General features: G+C 36.8%; 1 protein-coding gene across 1 annotated transcript in view; it reads left to right on the forward strand.

Moving 5' to 3' along the window:
- The window catches only part of LOC122399612 (glutamate receptor ionotropic, kainate 2), a 423,846-nt gene that overhangs the window by 289,243 nt on the left and 109,880 nt on the right, over positions 1-24,723 (forward strand). The window contains exon 4 of the mRNA XM_043400407.1: positions 21,912-22,079. Coding sequence (XP_043256342.1) covers positions 21,912-22,079 — 168 coding nt within the window. The remainder of the gene's footprint in view (positions 1-21,911; positions 22,080-24,723) is intronic.

Genomic DNA, 24,723 nt, shown 5'->3' on the forward strand with positions numbered 1-24,723 from the left:
ATATAGACCCTAACATGCATATACAATAAACAACCATAAATATTGATACTTGTGAAATATTACCGCAAAACTCCGCTCGAATTAATACATACACAATTCAATTCGGAGCTGCCAAAGTACGCTTTGAAAATATTTACGATCCGTAAATGATTCAAGCACGACTCTGAACTTCGTGCTTTGTATTTTCCGTGGAATACGAAATACTACAAGTGTGCCCAAACGTTTGAGCTGCGGCGTACGTATGCTGAAACGCAAAGAGTCTATACCTTTCCAAGTATTTTCAAGCCAATTGCGGTAAAGTAAATAGTAACATCTAGTTTTCGTGAGTTCGAGCACAAAAGGATTCCGAGATAATTAGCAATTTACAGTTAGCTCAACTATGACTACCCCTACATATTGGACGTAGTTCCAGCCGACGAGGATGGTTCGTGATAAAAAGTAAATAGTCTGCGTAACCTAGGGTCCGTAACATAGTTTGTCTCGGCTACGTCTACCAGATTTCAATTTAGATCCATTAAAATGTAAATGGAAGACGGTATTTGTTCAGATGCGAGGTCCGAGGAATGTGCGCATTGTTTTCTGCTGTTCCTAGCGATTGTACCCCGGGGTCTAGTTTATTTCCGGTTAGGGGCGAAGATTCACCGTTTCAACGAACCGTTCAGCAACAATCCTTGTGGCCATTGATGGTTTATAATGGTCGTAGCTCGTTAGTTGCAAGACGCAGTTAATTAATTTAAGGCAGCTGATAGGACATCTTGCGTTACAAAATACTGATGACCGCGATAAAGATTCGGAACATAAATTCGGTGTATTTAGCGATTGCATTTAAATATTGGGTTGGCAAGTGTTGGTTTTTCTCTTCTAAAAGAGAAAGTTTTCTTTATGTGACAAAACCATCAATGCGTGTGTTGCGAGTCAAGAGGGTGCAGCTGTGTCCCTTCCTTGGCTTGTTTAGACAAAGTATAAGACCGATTAGGTCTGAGGGTACGGGACGAATTTTTCGTCACTGACCTTCTCATTCTGTATGTTGCTTTCAAACTGTACGACGTACCTTCCAAGTGTTTCAATAAAGCTTAGTAGTTAAAAATTATATTGTCCTAATTGTTTTTTTATTCCACCACCTACTTCCAATAGCAAGAAAGTGATTTCGGTTTGCACCAGTAGATAGCGTTATGTTTGTTTCGTTATTCTTTTATCAATGTTAGAATTTTTTTCTTTTGAGATTTGGTAGTCGATACCTTTGGGTTGTTATAGAAACAAATTCCGTGTAATTTTGTTTACAACTGTCAGTTTACGGTTAGTTTTAACATGGAGTGCAAAAATAAGCATTTTCGACACATATTACTTTTTTATTTTCATAGAGGCAAGAAAGCGGCTGAGGCTCACAAAGAGATATGTGAAGTTTATGGCGTTGATTGTTTAACAGAACGCACGTGTCAGAATTGGTTTAAAACATTTCGTTCTGGAGATTTCTCACTGAAAGATGACCAACGTTCTGGACGACCTTCTGAAGTTGATGATGACAAAATGAAAGCCATAATTGAATCGAATCGTCATATAACTGTGCGAGAGATTGCAAAACAGTTAAATGTATCACACACAACAATTGAAAATCATATAAGACGTCTTGGACTTGTTAAGAAGCTCGATATTTGGGTTCCGCACGAATTGAAAGAAATTCACCTAACACAACGAATCAATATTTGTGATACGCATTTCAAACGTAATGCAATCGACCCTTTTTTGAAACGAATTATCACTGGGGATGAAAAATGGATCGTCTACAATAACGTTAATCGAAAAAGATCATGGTCCAAGCATGATGAACCAGCACAAACTATATCAAAAGCTGAGTTGCATCAAAAAATGATCATGCTGTCTATTTGGTGGGATTACAAAGGTGTTGTGTATTTTGAGCAACTTCCAAACAACAGAACGATCAACTCAGATGTTTACTGCCAGCAACTTGTGAAATTGGAGGAAGCAATCAAAGAGAAAAGGCCAGAATTGGCAAATCGCAAAGGAATCGTGTTCCACCACGACAATGCGAGGCCTCACACATCTTTAGCAACACGTACGAAACTATTGGAGCTTGGTTGGGGAGTGATGTCGCATGCCCCATACAGTCCCGACCTTGCACCATCGGATTATCATTCATTTCGAAGTTTATAAAATGTCTTAAATGGTAAAAATTTCAGTAATAACTATGACCTCAAATCGCACTTGGTTGAGTTTTTTGCTGTTAAGGACCAGAAATTCTATGAGCGCGGGATCATGAAGTTACTAGAAAGATGACAAAAGGTCATCGAACAGAATGGAAGATATTTGACTGATTAAAGTTCATTTTTTGTATAGAAAAAATTGAGTTTTATTTCACGCTAAAAACCCGAAATTACTTTCTTGCCAACCCTATAGAACCTCCATTAAACGTGATAACAATATAGACTACTACTCGTCAGCAACATCTCTCCTCGGACAAAATCTCTTGTACTTTATAAGCTGTGACGTACTAAATCCGAATTTCACAATAAAATTTCTCTATCGTATCAAGTTTCTGAGCAATTAAGAGATAAATTTAAGAAATTTATTTTAAAGCAATATTATTGTCTATTGCTACTTGAAGAGAAATTTTTTCGTCGAATAAAACCAAGTAGCTTTTATAAATTTTGGTTTTCTCAATCTATATCTAAAAGTCGAATTAATTCCTTTAGTACCGCACACTTAAGGTTTATTTAAATCATTAAAAAAATATAATATTTTATGCCTTCTATACTGTTTTATTTATAATTTAATAATGTTAGAAATAAATATTGTTGCGACGCAGGATAACGATCGATCAGTGGTTCAATGGATTGTTTGCGATCGCTATTTCTACGTAAAAATTAATGTGCATAGCGTTGATGTGATGTGAATGATAATATTTGCTGACACAGGTTTTTAACACAACTTAAACTTTAATAAAAACAGTAACTGAATCCTCAAAGATTGTGTGCTGGTTAAGTGAGTTCTAATTGTGTTCTGGCTGAGTTCTGATTGATGGCTATAATGTTAGCGCGCTTGTCGATTTGATTGGTGGAGGTTGTTTTGTGAGAAGATAAACTGTATGAATTTTGGTTGGTCGGTTGTGCTACAAGGGTGGATTTGGGATGGTCTTGAAGTGGGGCTTGAAATGTTTAAACATTTCGAGAGATATTAGTCGGTAAAAATGGCAGGTAATGTTTATTGAGGTTTGAACGTGATATGCAGCTGTCGAGGAGGTCGAGTTTTATGAGGACGGTTCTGGTCTCGAAAATTCTTAATTGCCTAAAAATGCGACGGTCGCTGCGACCCTTCTCTGTCTATCTGTGTTGGGTCTCAACAAATATAAAGCAACATAAGAAATAATATTACTATAATAGTTCACTGAAACTTTGGTTAAACTTTAGTGTAGAATTTGAACAGATCATTAAGTGCTCGCAAGTACCGGACATAGCATAAGTTGAGAACGTAACTCAAAACAGTTTCAATGTAATTTACAGCGATCGTAAACATGGTTATCCGCACAAGCTTCGCGTACCTATTTTTCACAGCTACAACAATGAATCCAGTCTTTTTCGTTGCTTTCTAAATAAACCATGCAAATGGTTTCCAAGTTTGATTCTCGTAGTTTGAATGTTGTAGTTTTTTTACGCTTATTTCTCGAATTTTTTGTTTGTTCTTTCATTTTTCTTTTTTGTTCCCTTTTTCCTTGGTCAATAATTTATTTATTTACCTTCACATCTTCTTGCTCTTGTTTCAGTTCTCTTTTTCTTGCCATTAGGTAAAGAAAATACTTTCAGAATTATTTTGTAAATATTATCAGCAAAACTAGTAGATGGCTGCACGTTTAATTTTCCTCATCTTTTTCTCTTGAATCTTCAGATCCCATCGTAAAAGACAAATCTTGCTGATTCTTTATTTCTTTATGTGGAATATTTGAGCCGTTTATTTTGAATGTGGCCTAACTCCATTTTTCAATTTTTTCCGGTTACCATGGTTACATGTACAACATCATGTTATTTATCAGTAAAGCATTTCAGGTTGCTTATATTCCGGGCAAATATTATTCTTGACACAGAAGTTTTCAGAGTTAGTTCAATAATTGAACCGTGTAGTTTGAAAGTGGCCTAAACTCCATTTATACTTAAATCAAGATATTTACTATTGATAATGTCGGAAAGCAGTGATGAAGGTAACTTTAATTAATTAGTATTTACAAGTTAACCTCAGTTTTGGACAATTGCGTTAGTTGAATAACCAGTACGTTTAATTAATATAAAACTTAAAATTTAATATTAAATTTTAGAAATTATTTCACCCATGGGGAAGAACAGAACAAGACTATTTAGTTCAGATAGTGAAGAAGAAATAGTAACTAATGATTTAAAAAAAAAATCGAAAAAGAAAAAGAATTATAGAACAATATTCGTCTTCAGGGGATGAAGATACGAATAACAATGGAGAAAAGATTGCTGAATCATACATCCAAAAAGTGCGAAAGATTAAACGGAATTCAGGAAAAAGATATTGTACTCAAACCGGAAATATTGTACCTGAAAAAATTTTCGAAAACAAAGATTGCCGTTGTCGGAATGCTTGCACAAAAAATTACGATGAAAAAGAAAGAAAGAATATTTTTGAGAAGTTTTTGGGTTTGGGAGATTTTAACAAACAAAATGTATTGCTTTACGAAGCTGTCGAGCGCAAAATTGTGGAACGAAGACGTCCAACAAACGGAAAAGGTTCGCCAAGAAATTGGAGTTTTAAAGATATGTAAAATAAATTCAGTATTGTTTTTTTCAATTTGAAGCATCTTAAATTATGTTGAATGGACTTGGGCACCTTCAAATTTTATAATGAATCTGGTTGTTAATTTTGAAAGTGGCCTAACTCCATTCTTGATAAGAAAACGCATATTATTGACTTAATAATTGCCAGTATTTTAATAGGAACTATAAATTTAACACCCTTAGATACACTTAAGCAGTATGACTCATTAGTATCCTATACGTATATTTTTAAATTCATTGAAATGCAACCCCTTAAATATCTCGATTTGAAGATAAATGGACTTAGGTCACTTTCAAAATAAACGGCTCATTTGTCATTTCACAAGTTGCATAATCAATATTTGAGAATAGATCCCTATTCAGAGGATAAATTCCAGTACATTTGAAGCCATTAATACGAATATGAATAAACAAAATTTAGATTTGTACTGTCCGGTAATAGAGGGCGATGATCTGCCCGAAACCAGGGGGCAGCAAAGCGATAAAAAAAATTTGTTTTATAAAAACCAGTGCACTATATATACAAAATGCAAAGGTAATTAGAAAAGTACACACCAAAAGATATAATAATACCACTCACGCGTTTCTTCATTACAAAAATTAAGAGGTGTAGTAGTTTATAATTTGTACAGTATAGGTGCCGTTCGGTTTTAGGACAATTCCCCTAAAATAATTATTTCGTGGAATTCAGTTTCGTATGGAAAAATTAATTTAAAAAAAAAAATTGGATGACTGGTTTTAATTTGAGATATGAATTAAGCACATCAAGATATTTGAAGTGCATTTACAACTAGTATTGTCCATGAATTGAATATTCTGTCGAGTTGTGATACATGATAATGCTCTAAACTCAGTTTCTCTCAAAATCGTAATTTTATATGCCAAAAATGCGGTAGAGAATGGTCATTGACAGATTAGGTGTTGAAGTTTGCAGGTTTTTTCGTTTAAATTAACACACAGTACGAATAACAAAACGCTATATAGTTAATAATTAATATGATATAATTATTTGGTTAACTTCATAAGTATTATTTAGCACAGTTAGTTCTTATGATAGCTTGTGTATACACGATCACTCTCTCTCTCTCTCTCGCTCTATGTTACACGCCAGTTGAGATAGAACTGAGCTCGCGGTCCCCACGCAGAGTGGAAGGAGAGCTCTCCGCGGAATGGGGAAACGAAGAATCGACCTCTTTCGGTCCTTAAATTAAATAGTTCTCAGCGGCCGATAACTGAGGTCTCTAACATTAGGAGTGTGTATACTAAAACCTATGAGATAAATCATTTAACATGTTAAACGCCATGAAATAAAATTAAATATCTTATTTGTAAGAATTTTTTATTCGTAACTCCACAATAAAATTGATCATCAATTGTGTTAAGTATTAACATATAACATATTCGCTCTAAAGCCAATTTTAAATAACCTTTTAGGAATGAAATTAAACTTTTTTATACATCTGTATTGTTATATTAACGACACTACGATCGGAACGTGCGCTTTTTGAAAAGATACAGGTGAAAAATGTAAAGAACATATTTAACGAATATTCAATCTCAATTTTCTCGATAATAAAGTTTCATACACAAGAAACTTATTTTACATATCTCGCGAAATACATTAACTTGAAACTGTAAATATAACAAAGTTATATGATATGTAATATATAAGTTATATTTATTGATCAATAAGTATAATTATTAATTCTTACTCCGTTTAGAATGAAGTAGAATTAATTATTCTTAATTCCTTTATACAAAGTGAAAACAATTTTTAATACTTGCATACATTTTTTGCTCAAATTTTTGATAACAGTAAAACGTACTGGTGATTCTTAATCTATGATTTCTATATAAAGATTTATTATCTACTGCTATATAGATAAGATTGATAACTTGCATATTGTTTTTTCTAATATCATTCTGTTACACGAATTACTTTATCTTTTCGTAATGAAAAAGAAATTATTCATCTTTTTCCATAAACATCCGAAAATAGTAAAATTCAACGCTCAAACATTTTATACAAAAATTACTTTATACATTGAAAATCCCGAAGTATTACCGTAACTATGCTCGAATCGTAGCAGGTTTTAACTGCAGTTTCAACCACTATAGCAGCGTATCCAGGATTAAAACTGACTAACCCAGATTTTCAAATATCACCGAGCGAAATTCTTTGTTACATAATTCTTTTCTCTTTATGGTTTTCCGACATTTTGTGAAATGTCCTTAATTACGTTTTATAATTTAAAATTTAGCATACTATATTAAAAGAAATTAGTGTTTAAATTTGTCAAGCGAAATATATCAAAGTAAAAACTTATTTAAAATATTTATATTCTAGTACGATTATTTTCGATTTCCGTATCCACGCTTTCATACTCAAAATATGAAGAATTTTCGACCATCTCTGGATAAAACTTTAAATTGAGTTTTTTAATACGGGAATTAGCTAGAATTGTAACATGTATTTATTTATATACGAATTTCAATAATTAACTATAGTATGTAATTTATAAAGTTAAACATGAATATGTTTTTATCTTGCTTATACAGTAGGCTTCAACGAATTCAGAAATGTTACCAATATGATCAACTTAAATGTTCGTATCAGGTATTTTGAACACAGGCTAGAGAAGAAATCTACCCAAATGTCCAACTGTAAATGTTAAACAATTATGAAAGTAACAAAAATCAAATGTCAGATTTTGAAGTTAAAACGAAATCTTTTATGTAACTGTTTAAGATTTTCTAAACATCTAACAAGTATAGATATCTGTGGCGCTGCTTCGCTGCGGGTAGGATCTCGTGAGAATCGTAGGAGGACAGAAAAGGAACGGAGGGGGCGCGTTTCGTCCGGGCCTGCTAGTGGACTCATCAGTAAGGCTTTCTAGCAGGCCCTGCCTTAGACGACTGGGATATTGGGAAGTTTTTTTTTTATCTCGTTCTCCTGTTTCCTCTGCAGTACCTTGGGCTGGCGTCCTATAACTTGCACTTAAAATATTTGTTAGTGTCTGTGATGTTTATGAGGATGTGTTATTGTGGTTTTCCTTGGGTTAGGGCTCGAGGGAAAAGTTTCAAAAACCTCGTTTACATGCATCATGCGATGAGTGTGGTGCTGTGGATGGTTAGTTGATGATTAGTCTGCGAGTTTGTATTAGGATCTTTAATTGTGTATCTTCGGGGTCGTAATTCCCTAGTGACGCTACTGGGGGTTTGGATGCTGGGAGTTAGTAACTTGAGCTGCGGCGGCCAGCTTCATGACATGATCGCGGATATACTCGATTTTTGCTTCTTCATGCAACGAAGCGATTGTGTGATAGCGCGTTATGTTTAGGATGACGCGGAGGTATTTGTTTTGTACAATTTAGATTCTGGATATATGCGATGTTGCTGCGGTGCACCATACTGGAGCGCCGTATGTGAGGATGGGTCGGATACAGGTTTTGTAGAGCTGGATTTTTAGTTCTGTGGGAAGTGGACTATTTCGTGCTAAGAGTGGGTATAGAGTGCGGAATGCTCCGATGCCTTTGCAAGCCCTATCTTTGGAGTTGTGTTGCCATTTTAGCTTATTATCGGAACCATATGCCCAGGTATTTAACTTTAGTGGACCAGTTAATGGGGTGGTTATCTATTGTAAGAGTGTCAGGGTTGTGGAGTCTTTTGGGGGTGAAGATAGTAGCTTCTGTTTTTGTGGGGTTTATTGTCAGCTTCCAAGTGGAAGTGAATTGTAAGATGTGATTGAGGTGGTTTTGAGAGTATTTGATAGCTTGGTTTATTTTCCAGGAGGAAGAGTATACTGCGGTGTCGTCAGCGTAGAGGGCTAGTTTGGTGTTGGGATTTTTGGGGATGACGTTTATGAATATATTGAATAAGGTGGGTCCCAGGATTGATCCCCTGCGGTACCCCAGTATGAAGTAGTCTGGGAGAGGAGTGGGAGCTTCGTTGTGTGAGACTGTAATGTATCTGTCAATGAGGTAGCTGTAAACTATGCTGATTAGGTATGGGTTGAGGTTGATTTGTTGGAGTTTAAGGAGGAGGCCATTGTGTCAGACGATGTCGAAGGCGATATTGGGAAGTCATTCGAAGAATGTATATATAGGAACCGAGGGGTCGGTCGAGTGCTTGTGAGAGCGCGACCCCTCTGGTGGCGAGCATGGGAGACGACGCCACATTACCCCCCTGCCAGTGCTAACGATACCGGATTAAGTCTACTATACAGGGTGTTCGGCCACCTCTAGCAAAAATTTTAATGAGCGATAGTAGAGGCCAAAATAAGACGAAAATCAAGAATACCAATTTGTTGATGGAAGCTTCGTTAAAAAGTTATTAACGTTTAAAGTGCCGCCCTTACTGAATTTTTTTCTCGAAAAAGCGCAAGATTTCGGGGGTGTGTCTATTCACCAAAAATGACTGTAATTGAACCCTACAACCGAAAATAATTTTTCCACAACGATTTGCAATTTTTTAATTTTCTCGAATAATTTCACACATTCTCTATTTTTTTTGTCGAAAGTGGGCAGGATTTCGTGGGTATGTCTAATGACAAAAACTGATTGCAATTGACCCCCGCAACCGAAAATAATTTTTCCACAACGATTTGCAATTTTTTTTCTCCGTTGAAAAAATTTAGGCACCTAATTGGATTTTCAGTAAGGAATTTTTTTCTCGAAAGTGCGTACAATTTCGGAGGTATGTGTAATGATAAAAAATGATTGTAATTGATCCCCGCAACCGAAAATAATTTTTTTAGAACGATTTGAAAAATTTTTTTTCGCCAAAAAATTTCACCACCTACTCGATTTTTTTTCTCGAAAGTAGATAGGATTTCGGAGGTATGTGTACTCACCAAAAATGATTGTAGTTGACCCCCGCAACCGAAAATAATTTTTCCAGAACGATTTGAAATTTTTGAATTTAATTGTTAATAACCTTTTAACGAAGCTTCCATCAACAAATTAGTATTCTTGATTTTCGTCTTATTTTGGCCTCTACTACCGCTCATTAAAATTTTTGCTAGAGGTGGCCGAACACCCTGTATACAGGACTTATCGAATACTATGTACATTTTATCTACAGTTTCTTCCGTTCCTCTGGGGCTTGCATCGTCATGTCTTCGTCTAGCGCCTCTATCTCGATTGACGATCTCTGGAGATTTTCTCTGATCCTGGCTAGAACTTCGATTCTATTGCCGTAGAATATGCATGTTGCTTTCTGCTGCCGCGTGGTCGTTCTATCTTCTGATCGTCTGGCGCGGCGAGTTGTCCTCGTGCCTTGCGCTGCTAAAGCCGTCGAGCGTATATGTTGCTGTCCTACCTGTGGCCCTACTATGCGTGCTTACTGCTGTGCTGCCTGCTCCGAATCTAATAAATGATTATCATTACCGATAGTGAAAATAGACTACAAAATAAATGAAAATTAAGAAACCGCCAATTGTAACAATCTACCTCACTTATTTACCTAAATTACACGTGATGCTAGACAAATCTCACCAAACCAGCTTCATTAGATATTAGACTAACTATATGACACGAGAATACACTTCACTATCTCTGAATTTTCGCGATCATTACCCAAGTACAAGCGATTCGCATTCAAATCGCGTATGCGGCATTTTTCTACGACTCGCGAGAATGTTCCCCGCGATAAGACAAATGGAGGTCTGTATGTGGAACGCGTCGAGCAACGTAAATCACAGAGAATGATAGCTATCGATCGACAGTTGACTCAACAGTCACATCCCATCAGGTACATTTCGTACGCGACGCGTTGTGAAAATTCTCCCGAAGATTCGGAAAGATCCCGAAGGATTCTCCTTTCATTTCCAAAGGTTGCCGATACTGTCAAGGATCTAATTCCTGATCATTTAAGTACGTATAAAATATATTACAAAAAATAATTAAATATTTATTGGTCATTTTGAAAGGGTAAAAATAACCTAGGTAAAAATGCTCTCAAATCAAATTCAACTTTGGACGTATCAATATATGGTCTTACTATAAAACTTTTTCTGCCTAATATTAATCTGCTACCCCTACTATAAGGGTAGTTACAGGATAAAGCGTAATTTACAATTTAAGCTCCATTTTTGTTGTTGCATCGAATAAAAAGTTATGAAAAATATCATGGATGTTATATCGGCAGGTGTACACGTTTTTGAATTTTTGATTATAAAACGAAATTTTAAAGAATTAAACAAGTTTAAAAATGCCAATTTTAGATTGAAGTTATCAAATGACCTCGTTTATATTTTTATAGGTATTGAGTCCTGTTTTGGTTATTAGTAGACTGCGGATCTTTATGCAAATTCATATTTTTGTTAATAAAATTATTGAAATTAGAGCTTTGTAGAAGGTTGTCTCAACCCCTGGATATAATAATTCGTACCTTACTTTAAGCATTTTTTATATTCTTGCGTGTTAAGTGCATTCTGTAGTTTTTTGAGAATTAAAATTTCCCATAAATGCATAAACATCCGCGGTCTAGTTATTAGTGTGTACTTTTATCAGATTTTTCGAAGTGATGGAAAATAATTAAAAAAATTAAAATCCGATACTTGTTTAGATTATTGCCTTAAATCTTCAATTAACCATGTCTATATTATTATAACTTTAGCAGACTGTTATGATTAATAGTGTACAATTTCTTCAGATTTTTCGAAAAGGTAAAGAAAATTTAGAATCCTCTGAGAAAAGTTGAAATAAAGTAGATTCGATAAAGATTTTAGCTAATTACTGATGCCAATCATCACCTATTACACAATTAGTTAAGAATTCATACTTATCAAATGTAATATTGTAGGATAATCAACTAATATGCCGGACACACCGCTCGCTAACACGTCGCAAACTAGAATAATAACCAAACGCTAATCGCTCTTGTCTTTTAACCATACAAGTCATGTCCCGCTCGCAACCCCCCACTCTCACACACGATCCAAACCACGGACATCGTCCACTATGTCCCACTTCCCTACAATATAATTATAGAGGGTGTTTGGCCATCTTTGGAACAATTTTTAATGAAAGATTCTAGAGACCAAAATAAGATGAAAATCAAGAATACCAATTTGTTGATTGAGACTTTGTTACAAAGTTATTATCGTTTACAGCTTCGCCCGTAGAACGGCAATTTCGGGGAAACATTTCTGGCCACACAATATATTTTTACAAATTATTAGATTACAAAATACAATATACAGGGTGTTCGGCCATCCCTAGGAAAAATTTTAATAGGAGATTCTAGAGACCAAAATAAGATGAAAATCAAAAATACCAATTTGTTGATTGAGACTTTGTTACAAAGTTATTAACGTTTAAAGTTGCACCTGTAGAACGGTAATCTGCGAACAGCTACGTGCGCGCGATAGGTTGAGGCAGGTTAGTCCTAGTGATTCTCACATACAAAACTTTTTTTTTGTACGTGGGGAAATCCTCATGGGCAGCCCGAGGCCCCAAGTAGCTTGGAGTAGCGCCGGACTCTTACCGGTTAAAACCCCACGGTGACCATCCTCAGGCGCTGCGGCGGGGGACCGGGAACTCTAGTGAGACATCACAGAGTCCCTCGCCAGGCCTTACCTGTCAAGGCTCATCCCGGGGCGAAAGAAGACATGCCCCTCACCCCCTGTTTTCTCCGCCACGGACGCCAGGTCCCCCGACGCTCGCGGCCCCGAGACTGTCTTCCGTGCTCGGGCCCCTAGCACAGAGCACCTGCAGCCCCCAGGGGCGGCACATCAATCTCCTGGGCACTGATGTGGTGGTCGGAGAAGAGTGCTGACGGGCCGCCCCACTTCTGGAGGTCCTTCCGGACCTCAAGGCCGTTGGAGGGGACCAGGAGGCGGAGAATGCCTCGCCCTAGTCCCCCTCCGAGCCCTCCCTCACCGAGCGGGATGCGCGGCCCGCTCGACGGCCTCCTTCTGTGACGTAACTACTTCACAGAAGGAGGCCACCACTTACCAGGTTCTGTCACTGGCCACCATCTTTCCCATTATGGTGGCCAGTGATAGATTTCTCCCCACTTCCTGCTCCAGGGCATGGCGCTCATCTGCCCACGCTAGGCAGGCTGCCAGCGTGCGCTGCGCCGTGTCCTGGGGGCCTCTACAATGGTGGTCCACCGCCGTCGCCTCTTTCCCGATTCGACACAGGTACTCACCAAAGCAACCATGCCCGGTGGGTAGCTGTGTCATCTTATAAGACAGCCTACCCGATTTGTCCTGCCACTCTTGCCGATGTGACAGAACTGCACCAACGGACCGTTGCGTGGCCCCAGCTCGAACCATCTGCTGGAACCACATACATACAACGGTCCGTTGGGCATGGCACCTCGTCTCCTTTCCTCTGGCGGCCTCCCAGCCTCTTGGAGCTCCCTGGAGCACCGGTACACCTGTCGGTTCCTCCTAGCTAGGAACTCCAGGGGCGGGAGTCCCGCCAGGGTAGTCGCCGCCTCGTGAGAGATGGTGTGGTACCCTCTAATCGGATGGCCAGCCAACGCAACGGTTGACGCGGCAAAGCATCTCTTCGCTGCGCCGGCTGATCTCCCGGCGCGGGGTTCAGATTGGGGCCCCGTAGTTACATACAAAATTGTAAGGTTGTGAATACGTCAGTAAGTAGAGATTCTCATGCCAAGTAAGAACCACTATAGCATACACGCAGCTGTTCGCAGATTGCCGTTCTACGGACGGAACTTTAAACGTTAATAACTTTTTAACACTTTGACTGGCACGTCACCCATATACAGGCGACAGGATTTTCCACTATGAAACTAGAAAAATTAATTCTCAAGTTGAGATGTCGACGGAAAAAATTTGGATAGCATTTGCGAATTTTAGCAAACTTACAAAAATAAATGCCGAAACAAATTTTAAGTTATGCAGTTCACAATGGTTTAAAATCAAAATTTTAGTCTTGCAGAAAATTGCACGGTTTTCGTCTGGCAATGAACGTGTTAATAAGACCTCAATCAACAAATTGGTATTCTTGATTTTCGTCTTATTTTGACATCTAAAATCTGCCATTAAAATTGTTCTCAGAGGAGGCCGAACACCCTGTATATTAATTGAATTGACTCATTTCTACATGAAAGTATTTGGAATTATACAGGGTGGGACAGTAACTATTAGCACCTCAGATATCTTCGAAACTATAAGTTTCACAAAAGTATTTGCTAAAGTAAATTGTACAGTACGAAGGGCGCTATTCGATGGCGATAATAGTTTTTTTACAGGTGGAGGTACTTCGGAAATTTGAAGGTCACCACCATGTTTTTAAATGGATCGGTATGTTTTTGCTTCCGTATCACGATAGAGGATCTTAAAACGAGTTCAACGACCTATTACACAAGGTCATTGAAGGTCATAGAAAGTAGAGAAAGGCGATAATACTTACTGACGCTTATGATCTTATTATTATAAACTTATTGATGCACAGGCTGCAATAATTCGCTGTTGTATGCCGTAAGGTGTAGTTAGTACTTCTTTGTACACTTTCTCTTTCAGTGTTCCCCACAGAAAGAAATCTAGAAGTATTAAGTTTGGTGAACGAGCTGTCCACAATATTGGGCCGCCGCGCCCAATTCAACGATTTCGAAATTTTTAATGGAGTTCCTTTTGTGCAATCAATGAATAAAGTGCTGGACAGCCATTATGTTGATACCACATGGTTTGTCGTGTAAGTAAAGGTGACTCTTCTAGCAAAAGACTCGATGTATCCTTAATAAAATTAGCATAGATGTTGCATTGATAAAATAAGTTTACAATACGTATGTTTCATTTACTACCAAAACCGTAAGTATTATCGCCATTCTCTACTTACTATGACCTTCAATGACCTTATGTAATAGGTCGTTGAACTCGTTTTAAGATCCTCTATCATGATACCGAAGCAAAAATATACCGATCCATTTAAAAAAATGGTGGTGACCTTCAAATGTCCGAAGTACCTCCACCTGCAAAAAAACTATTATCGTCGCCGAATAGCGCCCTTCGTACTGTGCAATTTACTTTAGCAAATATAATATTTTTGTGAAACTTATAGTTTCGAAGATATCTGAGGTGCTAATAGTTACTGCCCCACCCTGTATATGGATAATATCCATTAATGAACTAAATATTTCTATCATATGAACATGCTACTCTTTTCCGTAGGGAAAGATAGGAAATATGTATCGTTTTTTTATTGTTTTGACAAACCTTTTCAAAAAATCTGACGAAATTGTACATTACTAATCGTAAGAGTTTGATAAACCTGTAATAATATATACATGGTGGATCGAATATTTCAGACAATAATCTAAATAAATAAGGGTTTAAAATTTGTTTAATTATATTCCACCACTTGGAAAAATTTGAAAAAGTTACATAATCATAAGAAGATCAAAAATTAGCAAAAATATAAACGTGGTCACTTAATATTATAACTTTAATATAAATTGATATTTTTAAATTTCTTTGATTGTTTAAAATTTCGTGTTGTAATTGAAAATACACCTTCAGGTAAAATGTCCATGATATTTTTTCATAATTTTTTATTTAATATTACAAAAGAAATAAAGTATTAAATTATTATAGTATATAGCAACCGAGGGGTCAGTCGAGCGCTTGTAAGAGCGCGACCCTTCTGGTGGCGAGCATGGGAGGCGACGCCACAATTATTATTGAATAAAATTATCAAACTTAAAAGGATGATTATTAAAGTATCTTCCTCTGTGGTCCTTTATTCTTGTCTTTTTGCGGTTGGTATCCATTGTAAAAATATTTTTACCCTTAGACCTCGCGACTCAAATAGACAAGGCCATGCGCTGAGAATCTTCCTAACAAATATTAATAATGATGTGTATCATTAATTGATCTAATTTACATTAGAAGTATTTTTGAAAACAATAAATATGTAAAATTTAAAAGTATAATTCATAATTTTGCTTGTTCCTTAACCAACCTCAGACATTAAATTTCAGACAAAACAAGATAATTTAGAAATATCTAACCACGGAATAGAATTCAAGAAGTTAAAAAGATTAGAGAAGGTTTTACTTCCTTACGAAATTAATTATTAGGTTCTGCGCGATTGTACAACATTTTTATACGCACGCTGTCCTTTAACGTTGACATAAGTCTAACAGAAAATGGTTGATAATTTTCATACTCAATTTTCTAAAACATATCAAAAACTAATTGACTCATTTATGTTTAGGCATCTGCTTAGGCGATATAAGCTTTCACAAAAATTTCCTTCTAATCACTTTAACATATAAATAAATAAATGCGTGTTTCATAATATAAATGTCATAATTTTTACAATTTCTGAACTGTCAAAATTAATAGGTTTAGAATAGATTAGAATAGATTAGGTTCTTCATTCTTTTTAGCCGTTAAGAACCTAACGTCTCTCGGGCAAACCTTTTGTGGGGGAAAAATGTCCACGAGTCGTGCTCGAACAGCTCGGTACATCGACGAATTAGCTTTTATCGTATTAACTTCGCTCCATGAAACACTGATTTCGGGACGCGGAATTATGGTCGGTCGCAGACTCTCTCGCATTTCGAGGCCACAAATTTCGACGTGTCTCCCCCGAATTCAGCAACGCCGACGTATTATCGCGTCCCGCTGGTCATTACGGTTATTATGCCCCATTACGGTTATGATGATTGTTATCGTCGTTATAGCCGCCGTTGCCATTAAGCTTCTTATTACGAGCGTTTAGTAGGCGTAACGTCGTGCTACGGAGCTCCAGCTCCTTATTACGCCCGAGTTATTTAACTGCCCCGTTCGCCGTGACACCATCGTTTCCTTCCGTTTCGCTGTTTTTTCGCAAACCGACGTTGTTTAATTATCCTGCGTCGATCGGCCGTCGTTATCGATAATAAGATCGCTCCTCTCGGCCGATACGCATTTAACGAACGCAATTGTCAGCATTGTTGGTTCGATTTTGCGTGTTTGTTTAACACGTTCACTGCCAGATCAAAACCGTGTAATATTCTGCAAAGTAAAATTTTGATTTCAGATCATTTCAAACTAGATAACCTAAAATTTGTTTCACGACTTGTTTTTATAAGCATGTTAAAATTCACAAATTCTGTCTTTATTTCCCCTGCCGTCTTAGCTTGAGAATTAATTTCTCTAGCATCATAATGGTAAATCCTGTCATCCATATATGGGTGGCATGGCAGTCAAGGTGTTAAGGGAGTATTCTAGTATAGAGTGCTTTTTTTAAAACTTTCTTCCAGAATTTTTTTCAAATAAACTATGACACCTTTTGCAATCAAAGGGTATAGACGAATAAGGGGGTCAAATGTACCCCCAAACCGAATTGAACAAACGATGGGTCATTCGATAGCTTATCCAAAAATAACCCTGTGTGCCAATTTTTAACTTGAAATCTCGACCGTGGGTGTAGTAATGGGGTGAAAACGAAAATCATGTTTTTGTACAATCTCTCTTGACCTATTGAGTAAAAAAATGTAAAAAAATTCAGAGACATTTCGAGTACCGGGGCACATATTTTCGGAGATTTTCAGATTTTTTGATTGAAGGACTAGGTAGTAAAAAATAAAAAATCGCAAAAAATGCCGAAAAATGTCGATTACTTATTGAAGGAGGTCCGGAACTACTTTTATACTTTTACAGTAAACAGGGATTGCTATTACTATTATTCTCAATTTTTTTCAGATTTTTCATTTTTGTGCGCTGCAGTGAAAAAAAAAAAATCGATTTTTTCCTCATTTTCTACGTATTAGAGTAACTTACACGTTGTATTTTATGCATTCTTCAATATATCAGTGTTTTGTAGACTGTTTAATGTTTCCACAATAGCAGAATTACATAACAATTGAAACAAATAAAATAAAGCCAACCATTGGGCGCATATATCGTAAAAAATCAACGATATTTTCAATGGCTTCGATGGCGCAGCGTTAGAGTGTCCGACTGTGGAACCGCTGGAAGTTTTTTTTACCATAGGTTGGAGTCTCTTCTGGACGTAGTATTTTTTTTTCTTCATTATTTTTCTTTATTTTATTTGTTTCAATTGTTATGTAATTCTGCTTAGTGTAGAAACATTAAACAGTCTACAAAACACTCATATATTGAAGAATGCATAAAAATTCAACGTGTAAGTTACTCTAATGCGCAGAAAATGAGGAATAAATCGGTTTTTATTTTTTTTCACTGCAGCGCTCCAAAATGAAAAATCTGTAAAAAATTGAGAATAATAGTAATAGCAATACCTGTTTACTGTAAAAGTATAAAAGTAGTTCCGAACCTCCTTCAATACGTAATCGACATTTTTCGGTATCTTTTGCGGTTTTTTATTTTTTGAAAATCTCCCGAAATGTTTGAATTTTTTTACATTTTTTTACTCAATAGGTCAAGAGAAATTGTACAAAAACATGATTTTCGTTTTCATCCCATTACTACCCCCACAGTTGAGATATCAAGTTAAAAATTGGCACATAGGGTTTTTTTTGGATAAGCTATCGAATGACCCTTCATTCGTTCAATTCGGTTTGGGGGTACATTTGACCCCCTTATTCGGCTATAAACTTTACCAGATTCATTTATGCATGTTTTAGTAACATTTTAAAATTTTTTGGGCGAAAAAAGTTAAAAATAATGACACTGCGCACTCTCAAACGTAGTCGTTTTTAAAAAAGATTGTCTCGTGGTGTTCATGATTCTGGCCATTCTGTTTGTTTGAAAAAAAAACCTGAAAGATTCTTAACCAGTCAGCTGTGTTTGACGACTATATCCATTATAGAGAAATGGCAGCATTTTGTGTCATAACGACTATATTCGTCATGCGTAAAATTAGTTACCATTTGCTATTTAAATTGTAATTTTAGCGAAAACAAAATATATTTGTTTTCAATATGTTTAGAATCTTCAAAGGTCAAAACGAAATAAAAGAAACAAATACGCGCTCTGAAAAGAAGTCGCTACAGCTGACTAGTTATTTTGTATTAGTTTGGTTGTAGCTGGTAGTAGAACAAAGGAAAAAAGTCGATATTTCAAAAAATGCCAACGCTTTGATGACCCGGTGATTCGGGGAAGGAATAAAATAAAATAATGGCCACAGGTTAACGTTAGTAAGTATGTATATTTCAATGTTACGTGTTCGGTGTCTAGATCGACTCTGGTCTGACTCCTTGGCACGTATCCCCTTAAATAGGACACCGACATCTTCTCGAAGGTTGGAGACCATTAAGCTACCGTAGTGCCGTACAATGTCGCGCCGATAGATAACCCAATGACGCGGCAACATTAAACGTATTTATAGAACCTTACAATATGGAAGCCACAAATACACGGTTATTGAATTCTATATTAATAATTACAGCTAATGTTTCTACAAATTAAGTAATCTATACTTTTTGTTAAAATATAAAATAATATGGTAATTGTTTAGAAGTTTGCTCTCCTCACCGATTTCGATGACCTTGAAATATGTTGTTTCAGGTGATTCCTACATTTCTTTCGCATATATGTGAGCTACATTGGAGGCACCATTTTGTTTTTTTTAATTATGACTTTTGATTCGTAATCAGAGACCTCGAAAACCCTTACCTACACATTTGTAGCTACAGTGAGGAGCATAAGTGAACCAATGACCACAAGTTTTGCATAAATCATTATTTATTACTAGGAATATAAAAGAATAACAAAAAATAAATATTATAATTATTTTTATCACAGTTAGAAGTAACATAAGAAAGTCTTTCAGTAATTAACATCTTGTTGTTTATGAATAATACGAACAATAGATTGTCTCAGTTTTGCACCACGTCCAATATTTGACAATATTTAATATATTATTTATTTTTAATATTTCGTCCACAACCCTTTTGCTTGAAAATACTGCACTAATTATCTTTGGCATACTTTCTATTAACTTTTTACAATAATAATATTTGTTCCCACTGTTCTTGAATTCTGTTATACAAATTCGTGATTGAAGTTGGTTGGGAGTCATATGAATCCCGAAGTCGTCTTTTCAGTAAGCCCCATAGATTCTCTATGGGGTTGAGATCGGGGCTCTGTGCAGGCCAATCCAAAACAGAACATTTTTTAGTATTGAGCCGATTTTTTACACTTTTAGCAGTGTGCTTAGGGTCTCGATCATGCATGAAAATTACATTTTCTTCTTCGAATGACATATTTTCAACAGCATCTATGAGATGATCTTGTAAAATATCTTTGTACATATACTGATTCATGATGCCATTAATTTGGTGCAGTGATCCAACACCAAATGCTGTTAGGCACCCCCAAAACATTAGGGATCCGCCGCCATGCTTTACCGTTTGCTTTACATGTCGTGGTTTAAGCCTTTCATTTTTACAAATCCAGCACCAAGACATGCCATCTGAACAAATTCTGTTAATTTTGGTCTCGTCTGACCAAATAACCTGCTCCCATTCAGTAGTTATCCAGTTTTTATACTTTTTGGCAAATTACAAACGAAGTTTAATATTTTTCTTTGATAACATTGGCTTCTTTTTCTTCTTAATGCTTCTAAAGTCAGCTTGTTTGAGCGTCCTCCTTCGTGCTGCCCCTTACTTATTTGTATATTCGTATCTTCTTTTAATAATTGTGCAGCCATGGTGGCACTTGAAACTTCACCAGGTGCGACAAACCGTATAATTCTTCGTTCATCCTGCGGCGATAACTTTTTTGGTCTTCCTCCAACATTAAGTAATATACCTTTACAGTATTTTTTTCTTATTCTCTGCACTGTCGATTGACTAACATTACAATTTTTCGCCGTCTGACGCGTTGACAAACCGCCATTCAAAAAAGAAATGACTCTTTTTAAACAATTTGGAGCAATTGACTTCATACTTATTCTTACTTCACTTCCGTGCCTTTCCGTTCGACTGATTGCGGTAAACTGAGTGCAAAGACGTACAATAACATTTTGTAAACATTCTAAGCTGCTAGCTGTAAACATACTGCTAGAACATTCCACGTAAACATTCCTTTTACTGACTGCTGCAGAACCGAGTCAATCCATTTTCTTTGCCATTGCTAAACTAGGAGACATTAATTATTGAAACACTTTCTTATGTTACTTCTATATATGATAAAAATTACTGTAATATTTATTTCTTAATATTCTTCCACATTCTTAACGATAAATAAAAATGTATACAAAACTTGTGGTCATTGGTTCATTTATGCTCCTTACTGCAAATTGAAGAACTTCTTCATATTATGGCCAACTTTTCGGGATTTAGGACCGCTGTGCGGCACAACGAAAGGCTCTCGACGCTCGAAGCGATACACGGCGTCCCGTAAAGAATGGACGGGACGTCCCGAGGAAAGGCGATGATCGATCACCGAGCAGATCGATCGAATCCCGGTGTCGGTGTATCGTCTTCCTCGCCGATCAGACAACTTAGAGGGGGGCACAACAGATCTGAAATAGCAAACTTATCTATCCGTGGCCTGGTCGCAGGACAAAGGATAATAAATGGCCGTGCTCGGGCTGCTTGAGCATTCGAAAAGGTGAACGAGAGTTGTGCTTCGTGGCTGGGTATCTTTAAATCACGTTGCTCGCCACCACCGATGTAGACAGTCGGCACAGGGAAGCTGTTTCATTCTATTCCCGAGATATCTCTATTTCTGCTGATAGTCGCCTTTTGCCCTGCCAAGTAATATCCTCAGAGTATGTGCAGACGAGCAATCAACATTTATACATCAAATTGCAGTGGACAGAAAATTGCATTAATCCATTAAATACACTGTTCAACACGAATTTTGTTTTCCCATATCCACTAGGTGATTCTTGTAGAGCTCTGTTTCCCAAACACTAATCCGGAAACGGAATTGTTGTATCAATTTTACATCATTATATTTGCATCATACAATTTTTCAATAACTATCTTGCTGACTGCAATACTCGTATGCAAATAATACGTAACATTGATAGTGTGACAATTTCTTCCAACCGCAATGTAGAACGTTCTATAAATGTTACGACTCACGGCGGAATGGCGGTCGGTCGATATATCCGTTTATAGTGTAGGAGCAATAAAATTCTCAGACGGACAGTATACAAAAAGGCAGCTAACTGTGGGCGAGATTCATAAAGTGATTCGATTTTCTTGCAGGACCTGCACAGTGTCGACCTAGAGGAATTTAAGCACGGCGGGACCAATATCACTGCCTTTCGATTAGTGGATCCGGAGAAGCCAGAAATTCAGAAGGTTGTACAAGATTGGATCTTTGGTGAGAAGCGTTTTAATCGAGAACTCGATATGGGACAAAGCTCCAACAAGGTACGGCAAAATTCACTGTTTAATATACTGTAAGGACAATCTATATCAATGTTAACGCAATTACGCATCTTATTATATTTTGTACGAACATCTTATTCCGAGGCAATGAAATCAATATTTTCTCTTCCGGTGTCACGCATGAAATTTTGTAATCGATTCTGAGTCGTAGGAAAATTTTATTTCATTTACTAACTTGTATGATTACTGTTTTCGTGGACAAAATTATTGAAGAGATTAGTTTGCGACATGTTATGTGTGACATAATAGCGATATGGCGAGAAATAATGTTTAACAAAAAAATAATGGTTCATGATACTTCACTTGTAGTTCGCCTTGATAGAACGGTTCTTAAAATCGTTTTCTAAGACATACATATATGAGAATAATGAATCACTGCAATTGTGAATAAAAATTCATAATTACATTTTCCAATAATAGAATGTAGCAATAATTACAGAGTTGACAGATAACACAAGTTAATATTAGTTTCAGTTTTTGTCTATCTTTAAGAAAATAATTTTACTCTGTACAGGTTGTCTTGAATATGGATAATGTATTTGAATTAATGCCATAATTTAATTTAAACCTTTTAAAAAAGTCGTGTGAAAATGTGATTGATCCATTATGCACCCGCATTCATTCCGTGAATCTATACAGTACTGTGCAGAGTTGGAAAAGTAATTAGTGGGACGGCACAGGAGTAAGAAATCTACTCCCCAATACTCTGTTTAATCCCCCCTTTGAAGCGTTTTTAACCACCACCATTGAACCCTTCGTACTTTCTGACGTAGAAATAAATCTAAATTTAATAAATGTGACCATTTTGATCAGTCGATCGTAATTCTTTTACTCATCATTTTATCAGTTCTACACAGTACTTGTTCTACATTTTTCATATAGTCTTCGCTTGGCAATCAGCCGAGAGTGACGTGTTTACATCTTGCTCCGTCCGACACTTTACTGTTACGTTTCAAATTCAAACTTAAAGTTTCTTCATTTATTCTATTTTAAATATGGAAAAGGTTTTCATCGGTTGTCGTGAACGAGTGGTAAATCCAATCATTTGTTCCTTTTGTGGAGCAACATCTTACCCTGCATACCTACGTTGCGCCGGACATCTGCATTGTGATGGAAAATTTACGGACTGCACCGTTAATTGTCTGTCTACACCAACTCAACTATCTAACGATGATTTACATGCAAAGATCAACGAAATCGGTAAAACTTTCTGTACAGAATTGGACAAATTTCGATCAGAAATGAACACCTTTAAAAAGGAAGTTGTACCGGATATGATCGCGGACTTTCTTGTAAGAAGTTGTAAGTTTCTGAAGTCGCGAACCCGGCTTGTTCGCTTGGCAAATTAATGTCGTCGGAGCAGGTTTCGTGTAAGTAATGCACTGAGACAGCGGTTTTGTGTGTTCTTTATTTTGAATGTTCAGGTTGACTTTGCAGAGGAAAAAGTGACATTTTTGACGGTGCTCGTGGTTTACATAATCTCGGTTTTATTGCTATTGGTGGAAAATGTTGCGGATGGGACAAAGGACCCCGCACAGATCTTATGGAAAATGGCCCCCGGTTAAATTAGCTGAACTTTTGATATGATGTAATTCATTATGTCTTGATCAAAAGTTCCAATAGGCCCAAGCTCGTAAATTGAACAGTTTCCGAGATATGGGGGATCAAAAGTCAATAATAGTGCGCCTTATTCTGGACTACCACGTTTGAGCATATTTGAGTGTAAAAAGCACTGTTGCACACTGTCCATTTATTTGACCCTCAAAACTCAATAGTAGTACTGTGGACCCTTAAATATTACCCCTTGACCCGCTGACCCTATGACTCCCCTTCAGGAGTCAAAGTAAAAAAACGCCAAAAAGGTAAAAAATGGTTCTCTTTTTCAATGTACAAACATGATGCACCGTCGACATTAGCATTACCCAGTGTGCATTACGAAGAGGTTGTTCGATCGAATTTTGCACACCATGTGGCCCTGAAAAGGGCCGTTTTTATAGTTCTCTCTATTCGGCCATGAGAATGTCAACATTCATATTGTCTTGATGACCTCTATTAGGGGCATCTCTGGTCATATTTAGAAGATTGCCATCCGAATATTTGGCATGCCTTTGATGACGAGCAAATCCTCAAAACCTTAAAACACTTGCAATATGTGCACATGTACCCAATGTTTTGGCACCAGATTGACAGGTGCAGTAGTAACCATTTATTACTTCCTTTTCTAGTTTCAGTTCATTTTCGGGAATGTGAAAAATAAGAACTTGATGTTTGGTACAATTCCGAAATTGTGAATAAACTTTTAGTCTTCTAAGACTGTTATCTACCAAAGAAGTGTCAATCTGTAATTCATCGTCATCATCTTTTAGCAGTAGAGGGTCAGAGGGTCAAGGGGTAATATTTAAGGTCCCATAATACTACTATTGTTGAGTTTTAAGGGGTCAAATAAATGGGCAGTGTACAACAGTGCTTCTTACACTCAAATATGCTCAAACGTGGTAGTCTAGAATAAGGCGCACTATTATTGACCTTTGATCCCCCGTATCTCGGAAACTGTTCGATTTACGGGCTTGGGCCCATTGGAACTTTTCATCAAGACATCACGAACTACATCATATCAAAAGTTCAG

Source organism: Colletes gigas, unplaced genomic scaffold (genome assembly GCF_013123115.1).
Source record: "Colletes gigas isolate AHSC1104 unplaced genomic scaffold, ASM1312311v1 Colletes_gigas_Sc00014, whole genome shotgun sequence".
NCBI lineage: Eukaryota > Metazoa > Arthropoda > Insecta > Hymenoptera > Colletidae > Colletes > Colletes gigas.